Genomic DNA, 10,772 nt, shown 5'->3' on the forward strand with positions numbered 1-10,772 from the left:
TTTTAAGGTAAAAGACCTGGTTGCCAGGATACATGGAAAATGGCAGGAAATAATCCAGAATTGTCGGCCTACTCAGGTGTCATTTTATTAAACAGTTTTATTTTATTCTTAGTAGTTTTGCTAAATGGTATTTCTTCATACTGTTCAGAAAAAAATATGACAGAGAACTTGCTTCTAGGTATCTTAAGGTAAACCGAAAACTCCCATATAATAGTTTGTGTAAGTTTTTTAGTTTTTGTTTGCTTTATATTAATTAATTTATTTCTAGAGATGATTGAGCCTATTTTAAAATATTACATTGCATCAAATGGAGGTTATTTCTTGAGGAGCATTTTTCTTTACAGCTTTATTGAGGTAAAATTCACATAGCATACATTTCACTCATTTTAAGTGGTTTTTAGTATATGTACAGAGTTGTGTAACCATCACTACCAAATTTTTAATGTACTTTAAAACATCTTTGTTACTCCAGACAGAAATCCCAGAACCCATTAGCAGTCACTGCCCATTTCCCAACCACTTGCGTTTCTATCCCCCACTCTCCCCAAGCCTTAAGGTAACCACTGCTCTTTCTGTATAGATTAGCCTATTCTTTACATCTCATAGAAGTGAAATGGTATATACTGTGTGGTATTTTATGACTGGCTTCTAACATCTGTGGATGTTAGGTGAATCCATGTTGTATCACATATGTCCTTTCTCTTCCCGAATAATACTCCATTTTATGGATATATCTCATTTCATTTATCCACTTATTAGATGGACATTTGAGTGTTTTCACTTCCCGGCTATTCTCAATAATACTTCCTTGAATAACTTTACACAGGTTTTTGTATGAACATATGTTTTCAAATGAAAAGATTTAGGGTGTGTACCTGGCTGGGAGTGTATTGCTGAGTCATATGGTAATTCTGTGTTAAATGTTTTGAGGAATTGCCAGACTGTTTTCCAAAGTGGCGGCACTGTTCTACATTCCTACCAGAATGTGTGAGGTTTCTAAATTCTCCACATTCTTGCAAACCCCTGTTATTATCCATTGTTTTTTATTATAGCCATAGTAAGGTGCTGTAGTAGAATCTCCTGTGATTTTGATTCACATTTCCCTAATAACTGATGATGCTAAGCATTGTTTCATATGCTTGTTGTCCATTCATGTAGCTTCTTTGGAGAAATGTCTGTTGAAACCCTTTGCTTATTTTTTAATTGGATTTTTTTATCTTTTTATTATTGAATTCTAAGAATTTTCCATCACTTTTGGGGCACCTGGGTGGTTCAGTTGGTTAAGCATCCAACTCTTAATTTCAGCTCAGGTCATGATCTTATGGTTCATGAGTTTGAGCCACTCATGGGGCTCTGCACTGACAGGGCAGAGCCTGCTTGGGATCCTCTCTCTCTGCCCTTCTCCCCGGCTCATTCTCTCTTTCTCATAATAAATAAACAAACTTAAAAAACCTTGGGTGCTCAGTTGGTTAAGCGTCCAACTCTCAGTTTCAGCTTACATCATGATCTCACAGTTTTGTGAGTTCAAGTTTCAGTGCAGAGCCTGCTTGGGATTTTCTCTCACTCTCCCTCTCTCTCTGCCCCTCCCCTGCTCACACTGTCTGTCTCCCCCAAAATAAATAAATAGAAATTAAAAAAAAAAAAAAAAAAGAATTCTCCATTTGTTCAAAAGACAAATCCCTTGTTAAGTATATAATTTGCAAATATATTCACCAGTTCTGTTTGTTGTCTTTTCATTGCCTTCATGGTATCATTTGTTAAAACAAGTTTTTTAACTGTGATGAAGTCCAGTTTTATTTATTATTTTTCCTTTTGTTACTTAGGCTTTTACTGTCATATCTAAGGGGACTTTGCTTAAGAGGGGCATTGTTTAAGCACCTGGTATTAAATTTGTCACACTATAAATTTTCCTTTTACAAACTAATATGTTGGTGTCTAAAATGATGCTTCTCAGGGCACCTGGGTGGCTCATTTGGTTGAGCATCCAACTCTTGATTTCAGCTCCAGTCACAGTCTCATGGTTCAAGGAATCCAGCCCCGCTAGGGGCTCTGCATGCACTGATGGAGTGGAGCCTGCTTAAGATTTTCTCTCTCCCTCCCTCTCTCTTTGCCCCTGCCCCACTTGTGCACACATGCTTTCTTTCTCAAAATAAACCTTTTTAATATGTTAAAAATAAATAAAAATGTGGTTTCTCAAGTTTTAATGTGCACAGGCATCAATGTTGAAATGCAGATTTTGATTTGATAGGTCTGGAGTGGGACCTGAGAGATGCTGCATTTCTAACAGGTTCTCAGATTGATGGCAGTGCTGCTGGCCCAGGGACCATAATTTAAATAGATGGGACCTAGCAGTTGCTTATCTTTTATATCAAAGCAACAGGAAAGATTAATTAAGAAAAGTAATCTCAGTAGTTTGTATTTTGACTCTTTTGCTATTGTTGCTCTTCTTAAGATACGCATGCTCTTTTAGAGAAGCCTTTGAGAAATCTTAAGCTAATGGTTTATTGTTGTTTCAGTTTCTAATCTCGAAAGATTTTAGGCTGGCCATCTTTGCAAATGTAGAATTAAAACAAAAGAATTTAATACCAAAACTTTTATATTAGCCTGACATTTTATTTAATCTTAAATGTGGGCCTCCACATGTGTGTTGGTGGGGAAAACATCTTGCTTTTGTTTTATACTTTAATTGTTAGACCACAAAATGTGAAAATTGATTATCATGAATTTTCAGAGAAATGTACAATATAAAGATTTTATTGCTTCCTTTATCAAAAGCCTGTTTGATGATTAGTAGCTTTATAAGGATTAATTCACAATCTGACTTTATTTTATCCTGGTTTTTCCCCCCTTCCCATTTCCAGGGGCAGCTTCATGACTTCTGGGTACCAGATTCTTAATGGGAGTTGAAGCAGCAAAAATATGAACCAAGAGAAATTCAATGAGAGTTTTTCCTAGAGGAGTAAAAAGAATACTACGAACTCCAGTGGAATGTTTAGAAAATGTGCTGCAATGTGCCGCTTGAATATCTAGTATGAAGCTGGTAATGAAGAAATTGCCGTTTCTGAAGCAGATATGAAATGTGATCTGCTTAATTTTAAGGCAACTGGCCTTTTAGAAAGAGCAGAATCCTATAACAAGAGGGGAGGGGTAGAAGCAGCTAATAGTTGCATGTCTAATCTGCCCCTATTAACTCCTTGTTAAATTGTAAGCCAGTGTCCTTTTTTTTTGCTGGGGGGGGGGGGGGGGGTGTATTTATGGCACTTGGATAATCACAGGAAATATGTCAGAAAGGGTTTGGACCAACTTCAGTAGTTGGACATGGAAATCAAGACCAAGTTCCAGTTGAGTTGAATTTTCCCTTGGTTATTTTAGGACTCAAAAAGAAATCTTAGAACTGAATTTAATAACAAAAAGGATAAATCTTTCTGTAACTCCTATAAACCACAGGGAGATTTCAATCTATACATTTTCCTTCACTATTCAGGATTATAAATCTGTTAGGTTTTAAAAATACATTTAAAGTGTTGAGAAACAGAAATTTGGTATGTTGTTAGATCCCCCATAAGGGGAAGAGGTTAAGCTATAAAATAGTATCTCTGTTTTTATGCCAAAACATTCATATGCAGTTTGTTCTGGATTCCTTTTAAATGTATATATATTTTTTAAATACTGGTTAAATCTTAGAATCTTGGCTAAATCTTAGAATTCTAGCCCTTCGTTAGACATATTACAGAAGTCTATATTATAGAAGCTTAACGATCTGGACAAGTTTCCAAAAACCTTACTTTCATGAGTATATAAGCTTGGTAGAGACCTGGATGGGGTTTATTCTTTGGAATATTGCACACGTGTATGCGCATGTGTGCACGTGTGTGTGCTTCTATTTTAAAGATGTTGCACTTGAAAACCACAGCTGCTCTAAATTTTTAAACACTGGAAAGCCATCCTTTGGTTTAAATGGAGGGTTAGTAGAAGTGCACATGCTGGTCTTTGCCCAAGGGCCCTTTGAAGCCTTTGGTAGTAAATAGACTCTTACTAGCTAAAGGAAACATTCTTTTGTTGATTGAGTGTCCTTTTAGGAGGGTTTGTTTCTTGAATGAAAATGCCAGCTTTTTTCTCTCAGTGTTGACTTGGATGACACTGCTTTCCTGAGCATTCTCTTGTCTCCACTTGTGGGGAGGAAGGGAATTGGACTGGGAATTTATGATTTGAGAGGGGAGAAAATAAATTTTGAAAAAATAGCTTTCTACCTCTAAATTGAGGCTTAGGAGTAAAAAGCATTTTATCTTAAATTTATCATTTACAATAGTATAAATAACTGTTGAGCCCATGTCAAGCATTGAGCAGTTAGAGATTTTATAGGAAGACTTAGTAAATCCAGTTCCCAAGAACCCCAGCTGAAAGAGGTTTCGAGAGTCTGACCAACAAAAGTTTTATTCTGTGTTGAGTTTACTGGTAAGAATATTATCTTGATACTACCTCTCAAGGGTATTATTAGAAAATGCCACTTACGGTTAATGAGATAGATACAAAGAGTTCTATTTGATGGAAGCTTGAAACTCTGGCATCTATCTGCCCAACAATGGGGGCTTTCACTCTTTGTAATTTAATACTTTGTAGATACATTATTTGTGTGTAATTTTATACGTGTTCATATTTTTCTCATTTTGCATTGTGTAAAGTGTACAAAATCTCAAAGTATAAAATACTGCTTATATTGCTTGTAATTACAGTGTGTAAATATTTTCTAATTGTGTACATTGACGGGGGGACAAGTGGGTTATTCAGGTTTTTTTTTAAGTGACCCTTTTGTATCGCAGTTTCAACAGATAACTGCTCATCAAATTTAAAACCACTTTGATACATTTTTATTTAGCAGTTCCAATAAGAAAAGTCTCTATTTTTAATTGCCTTTCCTCATTAGAGAAAAATACTTCATCTGTCCCTTTAAAAATGGCCAGACATGGGTTTGGGCCCTTGTATTTATGACTCTGGTTAGATATCTCTGTCTCCAGGTCATACTCCAGTCAGTATTTGCATTGGATTCTCATGCAAATTCTGTGATTCTCTCTTAGCACAAGTAGCTCGTGACTTTTCTCCCAAATCAAGTATTATCCTTCTCCCTCTCGAGTCCCCATGTTTTGTCTCCCTCCTGCTATTGTTGCCCAGCGAATGGGATGGTAGTGGGGGAGAAAATTTTCATTGCACAGAGAATGTCAGGCCACTTTTGGGACTTGGCAAACAAAGCTTGCACTGAGTGGTGGTGTGTTTGGCAATATTACTGTGCCAAAAATAATTCTTGTCTAATTTTCTGGAAATGTATGTCAAACTTATTACCCTTATTGCAAGCGAAAAATTAAGGTACTTGTAAGTGTTTATGCTTTTGTGTGTAACTGTTTGCCTTTTCGAAACTGTTTTTCTTGTTATCGGAAAATATAATTCTATTCTATCATGTTAAGTGAAGAGGCTCTCCATGCACAAAACGCATCTATATAGCAGTAAAGTAACAACATTTGTACATTTCCTGTCTCCTGATGGCAGTGGTGCCTTTGTCACCTTTTGGAAGGCTGGCATTTGGTTTTGTTTTGCAGTACAAATAATAGCTTGCTTTTGACTTCACAAAAATCTCCCCAGATGTAAAAGAGAGATAAGGTCGTGTTGTCATCCAGGCTCAGTTAGAGCATTTGCATTTTTATTTCTGTCGAAACAAGTATAGTTGGTGGGGACTGGCCAGTAATAATGTGTGGAGTCTTTAAACCAAGGGTAATTTTTAAATTTAAAAAGAAAAAATTTAAGAGGTGACCCATTAACAAGTGACTGAGTTGGAAAATTAGGGAAGGGACTGTCCTGGTTTGTCTCTAAGGAGGCAGGACCAGGGTACCGGTGGCTGGGCATGTGGAGGATGATCTGTGGGTGTTATTTCTTACTCGTTAACAGTGTTGGTGCACCTCATTATCTGTGCATTGTTTTCCCTGGGCAGTCCTGTCAGCCAGTTATTCCACCAGCTCTTAGGCAGTTTACAAGTAAATGCAGATTTCTTTTCTCTTTTTTTTTTCAAAGATTTTTTTACTACATCTTGTTTAAAGTCCCATGAATGTATGTGTGTGTTATTAAAAATGCTTTCTCAGTTTGAACATGTGTTTGGTAATATTTGTTTTGGAGTGGGGAATGGTTAAGTATCTAGAATGTCCTGTTTCTTCCCCTGCCCTATCCCCTACTTTTTAGACTGATTTTCTTCTCCCCCTTGCTTTGGATTCTTCAGTCTGTTTTTTAGCTTGATGTCTCCTGTTGCTGGAAGACATAAAGCTGTAGTTGTACACAGTTCACTTTCACATAACCCCCCTAATAATCTGCTGCATACTTTGCAGTCAGCAGTTCAGTTGTCTCATTCATAAATTACCTCATTCACTGCATTCATCAACAACTATTGCGTACCTACTACGTGCCAGGCACTCCTGATGATTCAGTGGTGAACAGCACAGAGCTCTCCTGAATCTTACCTTCTGGTATCCAGGTGAAAATACTTTGGTACTCGACAAAGGACAGAAAAGGGACACCGATGGCATAGCTGCCTTGTTCTAGAGCCCACGGCAAAGAAAGGAGAAGCCATACAATGCAGAGGCAGGGCTCAGGACCACCTCCAACCTACCAGGCAGATATGGCTGTGGATATGCCAGCTGAGGGAGGTGAGGCACAGGTTGACAGCTCCTCCCAGGAGAAACTGTTACGAGCTCATAGAAGAGTTACCAGAGGCCTCAGGTTCCAGAACCATGCATGCCAGTGTTTCTTTCATCTTCTGACAGGCCGGTTTGGAGGAGACCCCTTGTGGGCATTTTAGAAGTGGGGGGAGTGACAGCCAGGCGAAAGCATAGACATTGCTTGAAGTATGGGGAGGCAGGCAGTACGGCCTTGTGCAAGTTAAGAGTTTGACCATGCCAACCCTTTGATCTTTGTCAAGTTACTTAACCTGTCTGAACTTTCATTTCTTCATCTGTTAAAAGGAATGATGTCTATCTCAGAACTTGTGAGGATTAAGTGAACTAATGCGTGAAAAGTACTTAGCAAGGTGTCTGACATATATGCTGAGTGTTATTATTTAGCTCTAATTCAAAGCTCTTCTCAAATGATAGCTAAACTTGAACTTAAGGCACTTGGTGGGGAGGGTGGGCAGTTCACTGACATCTAAGCAAACCATATCTTAAAACTGTAGTGTGGGTGTGCTCTGTGCCTTCTGACAGGCAGCCCCAGAGGCTTCTCTGTCCAGCTCTGTTTCAACTGGTTAAAAAAATACATATATATATGCGCATATAAGTTCGTGACATTCTTCAGGACTCAGCATGCTAATATGGAGAGGGGGTGGTGGGTGGTGATTTTCCAGCGTTTATGGACCTGTCCTGACATTCCCTTTTCCTTGCTAACCATTCCCCAGGCTGGCATCAAGAGAGGGCAAACCAGAAGGCCCAGCTTTGGGTCTGACTCCAAGACGATTGGCTGGGAGGAAAACTTAACAGGCAAAATGGGCTTCTGAGGCACAGTGGAACAGTGAGACTACAGCCTTGGTGCCCTGGTGACAGTCCCTACCGAAGAAGCACCTCGGCTGTATATTTGGCCAAAGTAAAGAGCACATCACCTAAAGGGAGAGTGCTGGGCAAACTGGAGGTGAAGATGGCAAAGCAGGAACAGAAATGCTGCCACAGTGAACAGGAAGCAGGACAACTTGACTAGGCCAGAGTTCTTTGCCTCAGGGAACCTCTGCTCAAGTTTCAGGAGTTCACACCTACCCCCTTCACCTAGGATCCCTGCTACAGTGAGTAACTGCTCTGTGCAAAGCCTGGAGCAAACGCTGGTGTGTAGGTGGCTGAGGACAACAGCCACCGTCTTAGGAGTCGAGAATAGCCTAGCAAAAACAAAACCACGTTCTGTGTTCTGTGCTTGTGAAGTACACCTGAAGGTTTTCAGATGGGCTCCTCTCACAGCTACCCTGTGACGCTGCCAGGGGTAGTGCCTTTGAGGATGACTGACAACCTGCTCAAAGAATGCCCTGTCTGTGTCCCAGGACACAGGTCTGTGGCTAGGTTAGGGTTCATTTCTTGGTTTGATTTCAAGTCGCTTCCACTGTCGGTATTCCCCTCATTCATATTTTATCAGCTTGATTTGCAGAGAAGAGCATCGTCCATCAAAGGGGCTTCCCATAGAAAGTTCCATTAATTGCCATGACATCTGTCATTTCATTAGGTTCAGAGATTGAATGGAAGGACAGCAGAGAGAAATGGACTGTGATCTAAATCTATATTACCAGAGATACACTGCTCAACTACTGTTTTGCAAGTGCCATGCTGGAACTCTGCATTGTAATTTACACATACTGTTCACTTGAAATGTGTGAGGTTCTGAATCTGCCATCCTGCACCATTGAGGAGAAAGGCTTGCCTCGCAGTGTAGACAAGTGGGATGCTAAACAACCTGCCACCACATCACTACAGCCACAGAGGTACCTGAAGTCGGCACTGTTGAGTTCTGTGAGAACATGAGCTGTGTCTTTTAGCCCACTGGGCCCCTGCAGTTTCATTTCTCTCCTGCCTGGGACTGGGGCTAGCAAGCAGCCTTCCTGCCCTCCCTCCGCTGTCACCCCCAGGCCACTTGCCCACAGGACTGCAGATTTATTTTTCTTAGCCATGTCTTTCCTGGACTTCCCAGCTCGGACTTCCTTAATCTACCAGGATTTTCTTCTGTGGTCTTTCCAGAGCTATTTGCTGACTTTTCCATTCTATTTCCCACTAGGAACCCTCCTGTCTCATCATATCAAACTCACTTTTCTCTTTCACACCCCTTCCCTTCTGCCTACTACCCCAGTATACATCCGTGCACATTTCTGCCTTTGGTAATTCCCCTTCAGGTTTACCCTGTATCTCTCTTCTCATGTTTTTCCAGTACAGATTCTCCTCTCTGTAAACACAAGAATGAATTTCAAGGCCAGTTACTTAACCTCTTAGAGCCTGTTTTCGTACCTATAAGATGGGGCTATTAATCCTTCAGGACAGAATGAGGGTATAGTGTTTTTAAATGAAGCCTGATAGTCTTTGTAAGTGTGTGTGTACACTTGAACATATGCGTTTCTCCCAGCCGCCTCCTTCTCCACATACACACACGTCCTATTTAGAGTGCTGGGGGAGGCGGAAGAGTAGCGTGGGCCCTGCTGTCTAGCGATCTGGAGTCACACACAGCAGCCCCAACTACGAGACTGTATGTGATGAAGTGCCAAACTAGCTTTGGGGAATTGAGGAAAGAGGGAGGACATGTCTTTCCCAGAGTCCCTTCAGTTAAATAATGACAGAGCCACTTGAATCTTGTTCGCCTTCTCTCAAGCCAGGGTTCATCTGACCGTTTGCTGACACCCTGCCTCTCCAGAGCTCAGATTCCCAGGCACGTGCAAGAGTCAGTTACCCACGTCCCTGTGGGCATCATCATTGTAGTCCTGCTTTGGGGCCCATTTCAGTACTGGCATGGATGAGGGAGGGAGGAGCAGGCTGAGCCATGGCTGGAGCTCCAGCTTGATTCAAACCCTAGAGGGATCTTAAACAGGCCCTGAGGCAGAGGCGTGGCCTGAGTTGCAGGGAAACTGCAGCACCAAATGTTGCCTGGGAGGACCATCCTGGTTGAGTTAGAGGAGTTGGGGAGTTGATTATGAGGGGGGCTTCCTAGATCACTGCCGGGTGAGGTGGATTGAGCCTAGGAGGGCCAGGATATCTGATTGCCTATGAGGAGAGTTCATTGGAAGATCTGGATTAAGAATGATATTCAACATGAGCTGGAAGGGAAGGAAGGCAGTTATCCGAGTGACCCGGTGCCTGAGGCGGTGAACCCCGTTACCAAAAGGTTTAGTTGAGTGGACAGGTACAAACGATTGTGGCTTATTCAGAAAAACAGCACTTTCTGTGTGAATTTCTTGTCAACCTGTTACTTCATCCTTCCAAGCCCGACTCCTTTCACCCACTCACACGTCAAGCTGAAGCACCAGGCAGCTGGAGGCCGTGGAGCTGGGAATCCAGACCCGTTTTCTGTGTTCAGAGCTGCCCCAAGGCTTGGCCTCCACCTATCCTGGCTCTCAGCAAGCACCCTGGGCAGAGAAAGCCCAAGAGGGTAGCAGGAGCGCAAGAAGCGAGGTCCATATTAGAAGACAGGTCAGAGGGCCCTTGGAAAGTTAAGCCCCCAGAGTACATGTTTGCAAGTCCTCCGTAGTAGGCAAGTCGCAAGGTTCCTGGGGTTAGAGGGGAGGGAAAGTGGGCTGGAAACCCATCGAGGGCGCAGTGGTGGTGAGGCCACCACCAGGGAGCGATGCTGGAGCTGCGGCCCTTGAGGGCGGAGGACGCCAGATGTCCGTCCGGAGGCCCTGTGAGGCTTGGCCTCAAACCTCTATTGTGTAGGGTGGGGGGCGCTAAAGGAGAGAGAGGCGCCCTTCACACACCCCNGTGCTGTGGGGCCGCGGAGCTGCGCGTCGCTGTCTCTATGGCCGGGGATCCAAGCGCAAAGGTGAGAGAGGCAGGCAGTGCGGGCGGCGGCAGGGCCTGGGCCGGGGGGCGGAGGCCAGGCCAGGCCTTCCCCACATCCACTGCACCCTCCAAGCTGGGCCAGGCCTTTCTCACCGTCAAGTCCCCGGGTCCTGCATAAAGGCTCTGGAGGGGCGCGGGCCAGGCCTCGGGCCGTGCTGGGCGCAGACCCGCCACCGCGGAGTCGGGGACCGGCGCGGGGCGGGGGGGCCCGTGGGGAGCCGA

The 10,772-nt window shown here is 42.7% G+C and overlaps 2 protein-coding genes across 3 annotated transcripts in view; both read left to right on the plus strand.

The window, feature by feature from the left end:
• The window catches only part of SLF2 (SMC5/6 complex localization factor 2), a 41,655-nt gene extending 38,417 nt beyond the window's left edge, over nucleotides 1-3,238 (plus strand). For both annotated transcript variants that reach the window (XM_077748333.1, XM_077748334.1), the window contains exons 19-20: nucleotides 8-76; nucleotides 2,862-3,238. In XM_077748333.1, the coding sequence (XP_077604459.1) occupies nucleotides 8-76; nucleotides 2,862-2,897 (105 nt within the window). In that variant the 3' untranslated portion in view covers nucleotides 2,898-3,238. The remainder of the gene's footprint in view (nucleotides 1-7; nucleotides 77-2,861) is intronic.
• A 7,231-nt stretch (nucleotides 3,239-10,469) lies between these two features.
• The window catches only part of SEMA4G (semaphorin 4G), a 12,649-nt gene continuing 12,346 nt past the window's right edge, over nucleotides 10,470-10,772 (plus strand). Inside the window, exon 1 of the mRNA XM_077748372.1 lies at nucleotides 10,470-10,530. The gene's annotated coding sequence lies outside the window, so the exon portion shown is untranslated. The remainder of the gene's footprint in view (nucleotides 10,531-10,772) is intronic.

The sequence above is a fragment of the Crocuta crocuta genome, unplaced genomic scaffold (assembly GCF_008692635.1).
Source record: "Crocuta crocuta isolate KB4526 unplaced genomic scaffold, BGI_CrCroc_1.0 scaffold619, whole genome shotgun sequence".
In the NCBI taxonomy this organism is placed as follows: domain Eukaryota; kingdom Metazoa; phylum Chordata; class Mammalia; order Carnivora; family Hyaenidae; genus Crocuta; species Crocuta crocuta.